Source organism: Pteropus medius, unplaced genomic scaffold, assembly GCF_902729225.1.
Source record: "Pteropus medius unplaced genomic scaffold, Ma_sr-lr_union100, whole genome shotgun sequence".
NCBI lineage: Eukaryota > Metazoa > Chordata > Mammalia > Chiroptera > Pteropodidae > Pteropus > Pteropus medius.
The window spans coordinates 8,402,990-8,420,640 of NW_024340701.1; the positions used below are offsets into that span (position 1 = coordinate 8,402,990).

The window sequence follows — 17,651 nt, forward strand, 5'->3', positions numbered from 1 at the left end:
GCCTTGAATCAAGGGTCCTCTAGTCCAGCACCACTGGGTGGTCAGTTTCTGCCTATATCTGCCAGCAAGTCTCCGCGATAACTCTGGGATAGCCTATAGTAAACCCGGGTCCTGTCCACGGCCCTGGTTGCCAGCAGCACTTTCTGCACAGATGCATAGTTGCCCCCTGCCATGCTGTGTTCCACTATGACAGTGGTCCTTGGGGAGGCTGCCAGTAGCCTGGCCACAACTCCATCCATGCTCTGGCCCAGTGGCTCAGCCTGCAGCTGGAAGGACACAGGTTGCCAGAGTCCCTGGCACAGCGCCAGCATGTCCGTGAGCAGCTCTTCCCCATAGCCACTGCCCAGCACTTCCTCAGGCCAGCCTGGTACCACTGTCACGTGGGGGAAAACCTCAGCCACAGCAGTAAGCAACTCCTTGCCGGTCACGTGGCCAGGGACTGCAAAACTCCCATGGGAAACTGTGGCCCCAACCCACACAGGCCGAGCAAGGTGGCCAAGGGTGGAGAGGTGGGCCAGCATGGCCAGGGATGGCCGAAGGGCTGTGGGCTCTGCTATGTGCAAATGGACACCCCAGCGTCCAGAGTGTCTGGCGAGCTGCAGCAGGTACGACTCCAACGTCAAAGCAGGGCCACCTGGGGCATGCACAATGGGCACAGGGTCTCCAGCTGCAGGCTCCTGGAGGCTGACGTTCAGCAGGATCATGCCTTCTTTGTCTGCAAGAGGCAGTAGAGGCAACAGTGTCTGGAGTTTGGTTATCATGAGGGTGTCAGAGGCCCTTGTTAAAGGGGTGGCAGGGCTGTAATGGGCAGCCAAGGAAGAGCTGGTGCCTCCTGTCTGGGATCTGTGGGGTCTGGGCTCTAGGTAGAAGGGCTGCTTTAAATGTGCCAGGGGCTTAGCCCTGGGGCCGTGCCTGCTTCTTTTGTAGCACAATGTGGCTGGGGGCTCAAAGGTGCTGGTCTGAAGGCCAGGATCCCCCATACCCTTGGCAGCACTGTCCTCCCTCACCTCCTGTCTGGCGTTTCCATGATAACAGGGTCCCAAATTCCCTGCCCCAAGCAAAGGAAGGCCCCAGTTTAGCTAGGAGCACAGGGGCTGCAAGCAGACCTCACCTGGGAGTCGAACTGTGGCTGTTTTTCTGTTGCCCTGGATGTCAGGCATCAGCCACTCCACACTCAGACCATCAGCCCCTGGGGGCTGGAGGAGCGGGATCAGGCTGCCCCCTGTGTAGTAGTTTTGCTTCCGTGTGGCATTCACTGTGGAGACCCAAATTGCCAAGATGAAGTAGCCGTCATTCACAGAGCACTTTCTGTGTGCCACGGCTCTGTATGCATTCTCCGTAAGGCTCGCAGCTACCAACCCATTTGATAGATTACAGGAAGTGATTTGCCCAAGATCCTATAGCCACCAAGCAGAGTTGCTGGGATTGGGACCTCCTCCTCTCCTACGTGGTTCCCAGGGGAAGAATGTTGAATCGAATGGTCCCCTTTGAGATGACTTAACTGTAGGCTCTCCTAGGTTTGGAGTCAAGGGAATGAGGAGTTTGAACAAGGGAACAGGTAGCATGTGGATCACTGATTAACGGGTACCACAGAGGATCTGCTCTCTGAAGCGTTAAGAGTGACCCACAGAGGAACTATGCTGCAAGAGAAAGTACATGGGGTTTGGAATTTTCTGGGTTCCAATCTGAGCTGGGCCACATACAAGCTAAATGACTTTGTATAAATTTCGTAACGGTTCTGAACCTAAGTTTTCCTATCTAAAATGGAATCTCTGCTTCATAGATATGAAGCTTAGCATATACCAGGGTCTGGCACACAATAGGTGCTTAAAGTAATTCCTTCCCCCTAGTCCACACAGAATTTTCCCCTTCCAACGCCCCACACCTCCAGCTGTGCCAGTCTCCACCGGGTGCTGTCCCGTGCAGCATCTAGCCCTATGGCCCTTTCCCCCCCACCCCAGACCACTCCCTACTGGCCAGCTGCTTGAACTGCGACAGAACAGGCTCGAAGAGGTCGTAGTAGATTTGGTGGGCTGCGCAGTTGTCCCGAAAGTAGAGGAGATCGTCCACTGACACGTTTTCTGAGATGCTCTGCCATAGTGTCAGGCTGTACCTGGAGTGTGGAGAGCAGCAGGCTCAGTGTCTGCCTGGGCCCTGCAAGGTCCTCAGGCCCACTCCTGTGCTCGGAACTGGACCCCAGCTGGGTAGGCTGAGCATCTGACTTCCCACCAGCCCCTTCTCCCTGAGCACTGCCTGCTTCGTGAGGGCAGAAGTAGCTGCAGGGGCTTTAGGAATGATGACTGAAAGCAGAAGCCAGGAAGGAGGGAGGGGATGGCTTGCTCTGCCTCCTGTTTCTTATTTCCTGTTTTAAGAAAGGGACAAAGACAAAGAGGATGGGCACAGGGGATGCGGGGAGAGGTCGGTGTAGAGGAAAGGGGGCAGCCTCAAGACTCCCGTGGGGAGTGGCTGAGGGAGGTGGGGCTGGGTAGCTGGGAGCAGACTGCAAGAGTAGGGCTGGGTGGGGGTTCCTCAGTCCCTACAGGATTATTCTGGGGCAGAAGTTGCAAGTGTAATCTGTGTAGCCCACAGATGGCTCCAATGGGAGGAAGCTGTAGGGAGGCAAACTGTGTCTCAGTATAAACTCTTTCCAGCGGGCAGAGTTAGTTGTCCTATAATGGACAGGTGGTAGTGAACAACCCATCACCAGAAGTATAACAAGCAGAAGGCAAGAATGTTGAAGATGATGTGAGCACTAGTGAGGGTTATACCAGAATCTTTAAGACCCTTTCGGCATGAGCATCTGGGATCTTCTTAGAGGCACCAGTGTCTAGGGGTGGGTTTGGTGGGAGCAGAGTCTGTGGCAGGGGCTGAGAGTATACCTGTCAGATTGGCCCAGTAGCCAGCTGAAGTAGGGCCAGGCAGCCCGTACCATGACAGCCCGCACTGGGAAGGTGACCCTCTGTGGCAGCGCTCCTACCAGCCCCTGCATCTCCTCCACCATGGCTCGGGTGTACGTACTGTTCGGGAACATGGGCAAGTAGAGGGTGGTCCAGCCTGGAGATAGGGTGGCCTCAGGATATTTCTCCTGGACCAAGGCCAGGAATCTGCAGAGAATCAGAAATGCTGGTCTTGTAGAGCCTCACTAGCCCCTGGGTTCCCATCACTGAGTTCCCATCACTGTACTAGAAAGTGGCAGGGCCTATCGAGTCTATGATATAAGGGCAGAAGCAGAGTCCTAAAGAGCAGAAGTAACTCCTTTGGAGTCTGGGGGTCTGGGTTCAGGTCCTGATTGTGACCTCGGGCAATTCATTCAACCTCTTTGATTCTCAAAGAGAGTGTCCCTTCAGGCTGGGCAGGGCCGCTTACACATCCCCATGTAAACAGAAGTCTTGGAATCCAGAGCCACAGTGGTGGAGATTTGGGCTCTGCCTGCTGTGACAGCCTCTGAAGCTTCGGATTTTAAAATTTCATTCAGATGAAATTTGCCCTGCTGCTTTCCAAATGCACCTCAGTATGAGAATCACAAATGTTGGATGGATTGTCTGCTGGTTGGATGGACAGTTGGATGGAGATGGACAGTAAAGGGTGTGGGGCTTAGAATCAGAAGGGCCTGGCTTTGAATCTTTGCTCCGCCAATTACTAGACTTAGGCAGGTCATTTAACTTCGATGAGATAGTTCCTATAATAATAGCAGCTACCTCATTCTCATTGTAAGAGTTAAATGGTATTTTACAACTAAAGTACTTCAAATAAACATTCAAAAATTAAGCTTCAATTGTTGTCAGCTTTCTCATCTGTAAAATGGGGTTGGGGAGGCGGGTAGGTAAATACTCCTGACCTGGTGCTGTTATTTAAGAATCAAATTAGATACATTCTCTTTTTAAGTAACCCTTCTATGTAAACTGAAGGGCACCGTTGAGCTGGTGTATGTGAGGGCTGTTGGTGGCAGTTCTGGGATTTCATGGGGGCTGGGCAAGGAGTTACATTTTAGATACATGTTCAAAGCTGAGCTCTGCCCTGGTCACTGGGGATAGAGTATCCCCAATGAAATAAGGCCTGTGTTAGGAAATGTGAGTGTCAGCTTGGGATGTTGGGGCAGTTTTTGGAGGAGGTAATGACTGGGCAAAGGTTCATCAGGAAATGGGAGAAAGGCATTCAAGGCAAAAGGAACAGTATGTGCGAAGGCTCAGGGGTTAGAGTATGTGGTGTGGCTGGAGGCAAATTCAGAAAAGGTCCCCTGAGCACTTCCTGTACCAAATGTTGAAGGGAAGAGGGCTGGACACAGTTGGGCAGAGAGGGGAACACTTACTGTGTGGCATTGAGCTCGATGGAGTTGAGAATGTTGGGGCCCCTCACGATGTCAGCGTTGATCCACACAGGCCTCCGGACTTTCCCTTCATCTGTCAGCCTCCGCAGGAGGTCTAGGGAGGGCCCCACAGCCTTGAGACTCTTGAAGTCCAGCTTGATACCTGTGGAGAGGAGGCCCAGGGCTTGGGAACTGGCTCCTCATGCTCAGAGAAGAAGAAACTAGAAGACATGACTTAGTGGGGCAGAGAGAACAGTTATGGTGTATGTGGTGGGGCAGGGAGAAGAGGTGGGAAGACAGGGACCAGATTCCAGCTGAGTGTGAAGAAAGGCTTTCAAACAGGCAGAACTAACCCAGAGAAGAAGGAACACTGCGAAAATCAGCTCCCCTTCCTTGAGGGGAGGTAGTAGAAACTAGCTAAGGGCTTGGGACTTGAGCTTGGTGCAGGAGTTGTCAAGCATCTGATGAAAAGGGACTGTGATGCTTGGACAGAGCAGGCTCAAAGGACCCTAAACCACCCAAGCCTGTAAGGAGGTCATTCGGTCTTCGGGAAAGGGCATCTGAGTAGTGGAGGGCAGTCTAGGTAGAGGAAGGATCGAGCATGAACAAAAGCCTATTCTATCAGGGTGGCGAGGGCCTGGGAATGGCAGGTGAGGCTGGGGATGGTGAAAGCCAGACTAAGAAGATCACTTTATCCTGAGGACAATGGGGAGCCATGGAGGTTTAAATCAGGGTAGTGACATGAAAATTGGCATTTTTGGAAAGCTCACTCACGTGCGTGTGGTAGTGGGGGTGGTCAAGGAGATGGCAGGGACTGAACTTGGAGGCAGAAAATCAGTGAGGAACGAGGTCCAGGAGAGAGGTGGTATGGCTGGGACCGGAGCAGGGAAGTTAGGTTAGAGGTTAGGACTGGCAGAAGTGAGCGGATGTGGGGGATGAGGGAGATTTTAGGGTGATGCTTAGATTGACAAATTGGCAAAGGGACATAAAAGCGGGGGCACGGAGCTTGGCTTTGAACATGTTATATCCAGTCGTGTGGAGCCAGGAGGGAATACCCTGCACGTGTTTGGCACTTTGCAGCTTACATTCCCCATCTCACCTGTGCGTCCAGGAGAGAACATCCTGGACTTGCCCTTTCACATCCCCCATCTCACCTAGAATTTCCTGAGCCTGGGCCTCTGGAACTTTGGGCTGGTGATGAACAACTCATGATGGGAACTGGACTCGCCTCCCAGTGGAGCGATCCCTGAACATGGTCACTGAGAACCAGAGGACTGGGGAGCTGGGGACAGGCCCGAGAGAGGTGCTTACCCTTCTGGGAAGAGGCCAACACGGTCTCCAACCACTGCTGCAGGGTGTTGTCACTGTAGATGGCGGGGGGGTGTGCCATGATGGGGACCCCTGTCTCATTGGCTGTGTCGAGCCCTTCTACATTGACGTCTGCCTCTAGGACCATGATGTCGCCTGTGCAAGAGACAGAACTCAGTTCCTGATTTTTTAAAAAACAATTGTTCTCATAAAAAATATTGCATGTTTATTATAGAACACTTAGAAAATACAGAAAAACAGGGAAATATTTCAGTCTGTTGAAATTTTGCTTCCAGACATATCCTCTGTTTGGCTCAGATAAACTCTTTAACTCAGAGATTTTCCACACACACAGTAAAGAAAATACAAAAAAAAACAGGAAGGGAAATATTCATCCACATTTCCATCATAGTTCACATTTTGATGTATTTCCCTCCATTTTTGTCAGCGTATAGTTTTTACACAGACCACACTGCATTTATAATTTTTAATCATTTTCTTTCAACGTTATGACACATTCACAATCTTTTGTCTCATTTAAAAAGATGCTATAAAAATTTTTTTATAAGTGCTATGAAAGCCTGGTTGAGGGGGCATACTGCAATTTAGTTACCCACCTCCTATTCCTGAGACATTCCTGTAGTTTCTAATTTATTTTAGCCTGACTTTCTGATTACTTCTAATCTCTATTTGTGGAATTTGAGTCAAGGTAATGCAGGGTAATTTTCAGCCCATATTATCAAATTACTTTCCAGAAAAATTGTTGTGGTTCATGTTCCCGCCTTAAACGCTTAAGCGTGCCCATTTCCCTGCACCTTGACGGCACTAACAAGCATTGTTTTTGCCTTTTAAACTCATGCAGTTAACCCAGTCAGGGAAATGTCATCTGATAAAAGGCCTTTCCAATGAGAAGCAGATGCTGGGAGACCCTGCCAGCGTCACTCTGCAATTGGGAAGTGAGCGTTGTGGAGGGCAGGAGGGAGGGGTCGCTTCCAGCTGCTGCCACATCACAGACAGTTGGCATCAGGAGCCTTTTCTCCTGGTTTATGCTCACAGCCTCCTGACTGTTCCTCTCACCTCTGGCCTTGCTCCCTTCCAAGTCCATTCTCTCCGCTAGAGTGAGTATTCTAAACATGTACCTGACCATGCTGCTTACATTAACAAAAAATGGCCCCACCCATGGCCTGGAGAATCAAACCCAAATTCCTTCTGTAGTCTTTGTGGTCCTGCATGACCAGGGGCCGGCAAACTTTCCAGTCTTGCCTTGAGTCCCTCTCTCCCTCATTCTCTAGATTCTGGCCACTCCAGCTTCTCTAATATCAGTTAATGTGCACACAAATCACCCAGGAACTATTAAAATTCAAGTTCTGATACAGTAGGTTTGGGATTGGGCTCAAGATTCTGCACATCTGATCAGCTCCCTGGTGATGCCCATGCTTTAAGTAGCAAGGCTCGAATTTGTCTTGTCCTCTCCATCTCTGGGCTCTGACACGTAGTTGTTGCTTGGTATCACTCTTCCCTCTGCAGCTTTATTACGCCATGTCACGTTCATCTGTCAGTGTTGGCTTAAAATATTACTTCCTCAAGAAGGCTGTTCCTGAACCCCACGCCCAGCCTAAGTTGGGTGGCCTGCTTCTGGATTTCTCCTGTGAGCACTTGGCCCCCATGTAAATTGCTTGCTTAGCACCAGCCTGAGTGTAAGTGCCAGGGAGCAGGGCCTGATCTGAATTGACCACTTGGATTTCTGGTCCCTAGATGGTGCCAGGACTAAATGAGGAGCTTCGAAAATGGTTGTTGAACAATAAAGGCTATATTACAAACCTTTATCTCGTACTCGATAGTGAAAAACTGAAAGCTTTCCTCTAAGATCAGGAACAAGATAAGGATGCCCACTCTCACCGTTATTCAACATAGTACTGAAAATCCTAATCAATCAGAGCAATCAGGCAAGAAAATCCTAATCAATCAGAGCAATCAGGCAAGAAAATAAAAGGCATCCAAATTGGGAATGAAGTAAACTGTCACTATTCACAGATGACATGATTCTATAAATAGAAAACTCAAAACTCCAGAAAGATTATTAGAAACAATAAATACAGTAAAATTACAGGATACAAAATCAATGTACAAAAATCCATTGGGTCCCTGTATACTAACAATGAAGTGTCAAAGAGAAAACAATTCTATTTATAATAACAAAAATAAAATACCTAGGAGTAAAAACAAAGAACGTGAAGGACCTATACCCTGAAAACTACAAGACATTGTTGAAAAGAAATTGAAGACACAAAGAAATGGAAAGACATTCCATGTTCATGGAGTGGAAGAATTAACAGGTAAAATAGCTATATTACCTAAAGCAATATATAGATTTAATGCAATCTCCATCAAAATCCCAATGGTCTTTTCCACAGAAATAGAACAAAAAATCCTCAAATTTGTCTGGAATCACAAATAGCCAAAGCGATCCTGAGGAAAAAAGAAACTGAAAGTATCATACTCTCCAACTTAATTATGCTAGAAAGATACAACAGTCAAAAAAACAGTATGGTACTGGCAAAACAAACACACAAACCAATGGAACAGAGCCCAGAAATAAACTCACACATATATGGGTAACTAATGTTCAATAAAGGAGCCAAGAATATACACTAGAGAAAGGAAAATCTCTTCAATAAATGGCGCTGGGAAAACTGGACAACCACATGCAAAAGAATGAAGCTAGGTGGCTACCTGATGCCACACAAGAAATTAACTTAAAATGGATTAAAGATGTGAATATAAGAATTGAAACAATAAGATATATAGAAGAAAACAGGCAGTTATCGAGCTTGCTCTCAGGAGTTTTTGTGAACTTGTCAAAGGCAAGGGAAATAAAAGCAAAAATAAATGAATGGGACTACATCAAACTAAAAAGCTTCTGCACAGTAAAAGAAACCATCAACAAGATGAAAAGGCAGCCAACTGAATGGAAAAAGGTATTTGCAAACAATATCTTTAATAAAGGCTGATATCTAAAATATATAAAAAACTCATACAACTCAACAAAACAACAATCCCATTAAAAAAATGGTCAGAAGACCTGAATAGATGCTGGAAAGACATACAGATGGCCAACAGCTGCAGGGTCGGGCCTGGTTAGTACTTGGAGGGGAGACCACCTAGCAATACCAGGTGCTGTAGGCGTAAAAAAAATAAAAAAATAAAAAAATAACAAGTGTTGGAGAGAATGTAGAGATAAAGGAACCTTAATACACTGCTAGTGAGGATGTAAATTGGTGCATCTGCTATGGAAAACAATATAAAGTTTCCTTAAGAAATTAATAGAACTACCATATAACCCAGCAATCCCTTCTGTGTATCTACCTGAAATACTTGAAAACAACTTATTCGTAAAGATATTTGTAACCTTATGTTCACTACAGCATTATTCTCAATAGCCAAGACATGGCAACATCCTAAGTGTACTTAGGTTGAATTGTCCTTATAATTGAATAAAGATGCAATACATATATATATATATACAATGGAATAAAACTCGGCAATAAAAAATGATGAAATATTGCCATTTGCAACAACATGGATGGATCTTGAGAGTATTATACTAAGTGAAGTGAGTCAGACTGAAAAGACAACTATATTTCACTCACATGTGGGATATTAAAAAAGGCAACGAATGATCAAAACAAAACAAAATAAACTTATAGACAACAGTGTGGTGGTTTTCAGAGGGGAAGGAAGGTGGGGGAAGAACAAAGAGGGTAAAGGGGTCAAACACATGGCCAGGGAAGAAGACTAGACTTCAAGTGGTAAGCACACAACAGAGTATACACATGTTATAAAATTGTACACCTGCAATTTATAATGTCATTAACCAGTGTTTCCCCAATCAATTTAATAAACAAACCAAAAAAAAGGTTGAATGAATAAATGATGGAAAAGTCAGGATCAACAAGCTCAGGTCTAGGTAGGTGAAAAGAACTTGCTCCATAGATGCAGAATTTTCAGATTTCTCTAAATTCTCAGTGTCTGGATTTCCAGGAGGGGAAGGAAGCTCAGTGCAGGCAGTCCCCAGCCCTGAGCCCAGTACTTTGCATAGTCCTGTTTCATCCTCATGTTATACATCCTGCCCAGTGCTTGAGTCTCGCCGGTTTCCTCATTGGCACAATGGGGACGAGCCTCCCCAGGCCACGAACACAGGATGTGGACATAAAAACACAGCACATAAAAGCACGTTGTAAACCTCGAAGGTCTTTATAAGGGTAGTCTTTATTTGTATGGCTTGAATACAAAGTCCTTTCTTATCTTAACTTTTGGTTACCTGGGAATGCAGAGTGGGGTCCAAAGAGTTTGGCCTCCTGTGAGGCCCAGAGAAGCCAGACCACAGGCGGCAGCTGGGCAGATACAGTATAACTCAAGAAAAGGGATGCTAAGGGGTCTCCTTCCCACCTAATGGGGACTAGTTAGTCTGGGGGAGGTAGGGGTAATTGGGAGGGAGTAGGACTGGACCCAGGTCTGATTCCTGGAATAATCCGATGCAACTGCCTCCTTGATTTGTACTAGCTTCTGCCCTGGAGACACCAGGAGGCCCTTAAAGACAGGGTCATCTGTTACTTCTAAACCTTCTCCTTGAGATTGGCCCAGAACAGAGGCCCAGCAAATGCATAGCAAATTGGACTAAAGACAGATAGAGAATGCATTCTGGACCTAAACCGCCTCCTTGCAGTTGCTACCTGGGTCTAGCTTCTTCCTGAAAAAAATTTTCTCCCTTGTCATTAAGAGCTGTTACTTGCCTTCCAGATGCTGAATCTGGGAACCCAACTTGCTTGGGTGGGGTAAGAAGGACAGGACGTGAGGGAAAGATCAGTTTCCTGCAGCCACAGCAGGAGCTTTGGTCCTCAGGGGGTGCAGTCAGGAAAGGAGTGCTGCTCTCCAGAGGGGACAGACGGGAAGCTACTGCCTCCACTCTGTGCTCCGCCACCCAACACCAGGAGCTCTACACATCCCATCCAGGCAGGAGAGCATTGTGGTTCAGTGTGCAGAGCCTGAACCCATTCTGCTAGCTTCCAGTTTCATATTAACACTTGCAAAGCTGTGTGACCTCGGGCAGACCGAACCTAGTTCTGTCTGCCTCCCAGGACTTTGCTCTGGCCCCTCCTCTCTACATGGATGTCCAGTCACATTCAAGGTGACTTCACCAGTTTAACCCTACCACTGGCTCCTATCAGGATCCCCACCCCTGTGGTACCACCTTCTTCGCAGGGGCCTACCCAGGTGACCTGGCAAGACTGTCAGGAAGAAAATCAGGACTGGGGTCCTCTCTGGACCCCTGCAGCTATGCTAAGGGTGCCTCTCCACAATTCCACACTATTGTTGCTGCCTGGATCTGTCTGCTGCCTCAGGATTGACATGGAATGAGCCTGGAGGTGGCGGATCCTCCCTTGCTGGCCTGGTTCCAACAGAGGGAGGGGTCTCTGTCTTCCTCATCACTAAGTTCTGGTCATTATCCTCCCAACCAGAGATTTCCTGCTCAGTCTGTGGTGGCCTCTCCTCTATTGACCACCAAGCCTGCCTTCTCTGAGAAGTCCTCCCTAACCATTCATTCGGCAAACCTTTCCCAGGCACTTACTCTCTGGCCCTCTGGTGTGGCGACCCTGTAGGAAAAAGAGCCAGAAAGAAGCCTAGTGCCTAGGCCTTGCCCTGCTTCAGACCTATTGTGTGACCTTGGACAGGACCCTTTCCTACTCTGGACCCGTTTCCTCATCTGAAATTGAGGGATTTTGGTTAAGCAGTGGTTCTGAACGTGTAGTTCTGGGACCGGCAGCATCGGCATTACCTGGGAACTTACCAGAAATGCAAATTCTTAGGCCCCACCCCAGAACCAATGAATCAGAAACTCTGCGGGGAGGGACCAGCAATCTGTCTTCTGAAGCAAAAAAATTTTGAGGACTAGTAGGCCCTTCATTTGGCTAGTTACTGCTTTAGAGTTTACTAGCATGTTCATGAACAGTCTCTAATGAGCTGCTTACCAGTTCTGAAGAAGAGGCTGTCTTTCCTGTTGGACTGGGTCAGTCATAATGCATTGAGTGGTCCAGACTTTGGGGTTCCTATGTTGGCTTAGCCACTTTCAGTCACCCAGCTTTTCTGAGCTCCCTCTTTATTTCTGTCACATGATGCCCACGAAGCTGTTTGCTCTCAGACCCAGGAAAATCCATGTAGAACGTGCGCATGTCTCTATATTGAGCAATCGCTGACTGGTTGTCATAATTCGAATTGGAGACTCAGAGAGGAGTTACACAATTTGCTAGGTTTTTACAGATCGTGTTTGGTAGCGCTGGGCCTCAAACTCACATTTTCTGGCTTCCTTAGGCTTTAAGGACAAAGGGCTCCTTATCAGGGACCATTGTCACCTGGTAGGTCATGGGAGAGGTAGCTGGGAGGAAGGGCAGGACATGATAACTTTGGAATTAGATACCTGGTTCAAGTCCTAGGCTCAGAGCTTATCAGCTGCACAGCCAGAGATAGTCATCTAAGTTCTCTGAGCCCCGACTCAGTGTGGAGTGTGACAAGAACATGTGGATACCCATCACAGTGCTACTTTACAGGTAGTGTCGTCTTATCCTCACTTCTGTTCTCCTTCCATTGCCTCCACTCCTTCCTGGGCCTGTCCCAGTCCTCACAGCTAAACTTACTATTCAGGGCAGCATTCATCTCCTTTTGGCTGTTGGCAGCATGGTACCAGGTGACCAGCAGGCCATCCCGTTGGTTGATCTGGCCCAGGCTCAGCAAGTAATCCAGCATGTCTGCATCTGGGCGGCAAACTGCATCTTGCTTGCAGCCTAGAAGGAAGGCCAAGGGAGTGGGGTTAGCATCAGTTCTCATCCCAGCCTAAGACTCCCGTCCATTCATTCACTCTCCCTCTCTGGGCTCCTAGGGTGTGTCCAGCGTGCCCTCTAGCAGAGGCAGTGGGACCCCAGAGTCAGTACTGCAAGAGAGGGAAATATGTGGGCTCCTGGGCACAAGGAGGCTCCAAATCAGCCTGGGGCACTCAACTTTAGAGAGAAGGGAATATTTAAGTTGGCCTTGAAAGATGGGTGTAAATTTGACAGAAAAGGGGGATAGGTTATTACGAAAGACCTTATAAGCAAAGGCTTGGCTCTAGAAAGAGTGTGGTTGCCTAAAGGAATGGCCGTTGGCTTGGTACAGATGTAATGTAGGGAAATAGAACAGGGCAAGATTGGAAAGAGGGCTGTGATCAGGTTGTAAATGGCCTTGAACACCAGCAAAGGAGTTAGGCATGTGCTGAGGGCAGCAAGTCAGTTCAGTGTTTAGAAAGATCTCACTGGTGGCAGATAGACTTAGTGGAAAGAGAAAGGCCACAGCAGGGGTTCAGGAGTCCAGAAGGCCGAGAAGGCAGGGCAGCAGCAGATGGAAGGTAGAGGACAGAAGGCAGAAGCCTCAAGGTACAGAGCCTGAGGAGACAGGCCTGAGGCAGAAAGACAAATGGAGGCTGCTCCCAGATTTCTGTGTGAATGGAGAGGAACAAGGATGAGCAGGTATTGGGGGGAGAGGTTGAGTTTGGCTCAGCCTGCTGTTTGAGATGCCCATGTAACCTCCTAGAAGAAATGTCTGTCTGGGGGCACAGGAGGGAGGTCTGGGCTGAAGACCAAGGTTTGGTGTGGTCTTCAGACACTGGAAGCCTGGAGAAGAAAAGGAAAGAGGGCTAAATGGGACTTTCTGCTGGGGAGAAATCTTAGAGGGGTTGGTAATGGAAGAGGCGAATGGAGGTGTGGATGGGGGTGAGCCTTGGTGGGGATATGAGATGAGAGAGGAAGCCATCAGTGCTGTCCATGGGGATAGAGCCTTGGTGGGGACAAGGAGTGGTGGGAAAAGCCAACCCGATGGCATAGTGGGGAGGCCCCTACCTGGCTGGGTGACCTTCCACAGCGTGAAGAGCAGGATGAATCCGATGGCAGACATCAGAAGCGCACTGGTAACACCGGCAATAGCCCATTTTTTCCAATTTTTGGAGCACTCCCTGAACGCCATGACGACCCTTTCTGGAGAATGCCGTGAGCCCGGAGTCCTTAAATGCTCTGCAGCTTGGATAAGGTGGGAGGCGGGAGCTCCTGAGAGCACCCAGTTCTCCTCCAGGCAGGGCAGCTCCCGCAGGGGTGGAATGTCCCAGAGTGATGCCCCTCCCCACTCCCCGCCCTCCTCCTCTTCCCTCACCCTCCCAGGATCTTAATGGGTCAGGCAGAAAATCCTGCCACCCCCAGTATGACCTTTGAGCACATTAAGAGGCAGCAGAAGAAGTTGGCCGGAATCCCCACTCCCTGCCTGTCTCCCACTGCCTGGGAGATGAGAGACCAGGGATCTAGACCTTACTTTTCAGGAGATCTGCAACAAATGTCTTCCCCTTTATGGTCCTGGTATCCCCATTTGTAAAAGGAGGCAACTGGACTGTCCTTCCCTCTTTCTGCCCTGCCCCCGGGAGTCAGGAAGGTCAGGCAAGTGTTGATAATGAGAACAGATTAGATCTGCCTGAGGAACTGACTTTTCCTTCCATCCCAGATTGTGGCTGATAGATTATCTACCTGAGATTGAAACGGATAGGCCTAGAATGCTGGCCTGGGTTATCAAGATCACTCCTGGGGCAGTAAGTCCATGGGGAGTGGTTGAGTCACCATCTCACACAGAGAGTGTCCTGAAGGCCCTGGTGTGCGAATGAAGTTCAAGACTGTCCCTGCATTGGTAACCCTGGAGTTTAAATGAGCTCAAGAATCATCTACTGTACACAAGGACCTCTGTTCGCAGACAAATCCATCAGGGCCCCTGGTGACTGACTTGAGTGTGTGTGTATGTGTGTCAGAGTTGTAAATGAAAAAAAAAAGAGTTCTATGGAAAATAACTTCACGGGGTGGTCTGATCATAAATTCCTAACTGGGCAGGTCGTGGTGGGTAGTCATAGCCCAGGACTATAACTTCTTTAGTAAAAAGTTTTAAGGAAGCCCTGTCCATTGTTCTTAGGCATTTAGGTTAATACACCTTTTAAAATACCAGAAGTAATACCCCTCAAAGGAGGCGTTAAGCCTCAAGAGAGCACATAAACTTGTTAATTATCCTATAATCCAATCTCCACCTGCTTTTGTTCCTACCTCCAAGTAATCTTCCTTATGTTTTCTCCTTAAATTCAAATACATAAAAGAAGCTGCAAGCCTGTTATTCTCCGGGGCATTTGAGATCTTGCTCCCCAGTATATATTGTCAATTTGGCTCAAATAAACTCATAAAAATTCTCTACAAGTTTGGACGTTCCTTACGTTGACAAGAGTGTCTAGAAGAATGAATGATGCCCATGTGGGCAGATTAAGGGAGCCTGGTGGGTGGGGAACAAGTTAGGAGGAAGTTTGGTTTAGGCCTCATGGGTTCATAGGGCTATGGGCCATTTCTGAGGAGGTGCCCAAGAGGACACTGGATATAAAGGTCTGGGGCTTGGGACCAAAGGCAAGGCTGTGAGTATCATTTTCTGTCCAAGGCATGGAAAAGAGTGAATGCAGACCTTTGGGGAATTAGGGCTGGTGGAAGAAGAGAAATCAGTCAAGAAGAGTGAGACAGAATGGGGATGGGTGGGGGAGGGGTCCTAGGAGTGAATGGATGGGTCACTTCGAGAAGAAGGGTGGTCAGCTACACCTGGAGATGGAATCCCATAAGGATAGCAAGGTACCACCAAATCTGTCAATAACTGTGATACTGGTGAGGACACTGTCCATGGACTCCATTTTCAATGAGATGGTCACTTTTTGAAGGGTTACAATATTTAACACCAATGCTGGACAAACATCTTCTTGAAAGAAAAATCCAGAACTTAGATCTCACAGTTGACGAGGGTTCTCCATGTACAAGTAGTTGTTTTAGAATTGTTTAGACTTTGTGACACTTTTATGGAGGAGGCAGCATCACCCCCCTTTTCAGATAAGGCAATGGGAGTTGGTCAGAAGCAGAGCTGGGGACATAAAATCTGGTCTTTCCACCTAGCAGGCTGTGTGTTGCCCGTTCCCTCCCACTCCCACCCAAGGATGTGGAGAGATGCTCTCTTGTTTCTGAAGGCCCTGCAGGCTGCATCTTGGGGAAAGTGGGAATTTATCCAGCTCTGGCTTTGGGCAGGAGAAATAGCTCTGGGGCAGACTCCAGGCTGTAAATGACTCTACTGCCTGTGACACTCCTGGTGAGACTAAGATACTGAGGCCCACTTTGTGTCCAGCACTATGCTAGGCTCCGGGGACCTACCTGCCCCATCCCCCAGAAGAAACAAGGTGTTGAGGCTCCAGCATCTTAGATGTGGAGCAGCTATTCTAGAGTTGTTGCTACAGGAGGGGGTTCACAGCCTGTAAGGATGGGCTAATGGCAGGGTCTCCAATGAGGGGCATGATGTATTGAGGAGACATAGGGCCTTAGGAGTGCAGAAGAGGAGCCCCAACCTCAAAGTTGGGCCAGGTGGCTTTCAGGAGAAGCATGGAGACCCTGGAGAATCGTAAGAGTTGGAGGCTAGGGAAGGAAGGTCCAGACAAGAGAGTAGTGTGTGTGGGAGCAGTTCAATGTGACTAATTGCTGGGTGGGAAAAGGGGGTACTCGGGAGATGAGACTGGGGAGGTGAGCAGGCCTGAGTCACCCCGATAAAGATCTTGGGGGCGATGGGGAACCTTCACCTATGGGATAAACAGGTATTAAATAGAAAACTACAGGCCCCAAATGGCATCATTTGCGCTGAAAGCCCATGGTACCAAACCTAGATTTAATACCTGACCTAATTTTAGTTTTAACCTCTCCCAGAAACATAATCAACTGGTTGAATTTTCTGACCAACCACCAGTAGGAATGGGCTCTCTTCATCCACCATAGAAAGAGGAGGCAATCTACACAATAAAATTCCTTCCCATTTTTTCCCCCAAATTAAAAATGTCGTGGTCTAAAAAGAGTACTTTTTTTTTTAAATAGTTCCCTTGCCCCACCCTGCTCCCCATAAAACCTTCCTTATAAGACCTCTTGCCTTCCACTAAGGGAAGAGGACTTTGCCTGAAATAATCCATTCTTTTAACTTCTTAGTCCCACCCTTTTTCTTTCTATAAACCCCTTCTGTTTTGTACAACTCCTTGGAGGGCCCATCTAGTTGCTAGATGGGATGTTGCCTGAATCATGAATCCCTTAATAAAGCCAATTAGGTTTTCAAATTTACTTGGTTGAAATTTTAACACAGGAAACATGCTCAGCTTTGCATTTTGGAGGCTGATTCTGGAAGCTGGTATTGAGAAGTGTCTTGAGAAGGCCCGCCTGTTTCCAGCACCCTGGCCATCCGGTTTTACCACTGCCCCCAACCCTGGCTCCTGACAGAGTCACAAGACTTCCCACAACATTCTGCTCAGAACAACCAAGTGCCGAGGTCTGAACCCCAGGCTCTGTTACCTGGGTTACTTGGATCCCCTCATTGCCCAACAGATAGACTAAAGGGAGGTTGTTAGGAGGCACGAACATTTCGGATCTGAAGCAGCCATCTTCAGTACTGGTGCCGCAGAAGGTTCTGCCCACTGAGCCCTGAGAGGTCTGCACCAGCTTCCCTGAGGCGGTATCCCCCTCTCCCCTGCAGGGAAATCCTTGGGAGTGTAAGGCAAAGCGGCCTTGAATTATCTCAGGAAAAACTATCGTTCCTGAATCCATCCCATGAACATTCAACATCCACTAGCTAGGGTCTGCTGAGCCCCAGGAGAATCCAACCTAGACCCTACTCCTAAGGCATTTAGAATCCAGTTGCAGTGTTAAGGCCATGGGAGCAGAAAGTCTGCCCCTGGCCAAGGAAAAGGTGTCTGAGAGGCTTCTTGGGGTGGGAGTGGGAACAGCATTTGACCTTCTCCTTGAAGATTGAGTAGGATCTCTCAGGGAGAAAACAAAAGCTTATTTTTTTCCCTTTATAAAAGTGGTACAAAAAGATACTAGGAAATTCAGAAATATGGAAAAAGTAAAGTATCATGATTTTAAAATAA

General features: G+C 48.1%; 1 protein-coding gene across 1 annotated transcript; it reads right to left on the reverse strand.

Moving 5' to 3' along the window:
* Positions 1-14: 14 nt before the first annotated feature.
* Positions 15-13,774, reverse strand: FAM151A (family with sequence similarity 151 member A). Its single transcript, XM_039887108.1, has 8 exons — positions 13,540-13,774; positions 12,307-12,453; positions 5,618-5,770; positions 4,310-4,469; positions 2,880-3,104; positions 1,974-2,113; positions 1,112-1,255; positions 15-715 (listed from the first exon to the last, which is right to left on the reverse strand). The coding sequence occupies exons 1-8, from the start codon at positions 13,661-13,663 to the stop codon at positions 42-44; spliced, it is 1,767 nt and encodes a 588-aa protein (XP_039743042.1). The 5' UTR covers positions 13,664-13,774; the 3' UTR covers positions 15-41.
* Positions 13,775-17,651: the final 3,877 nt, after the last annotated feature.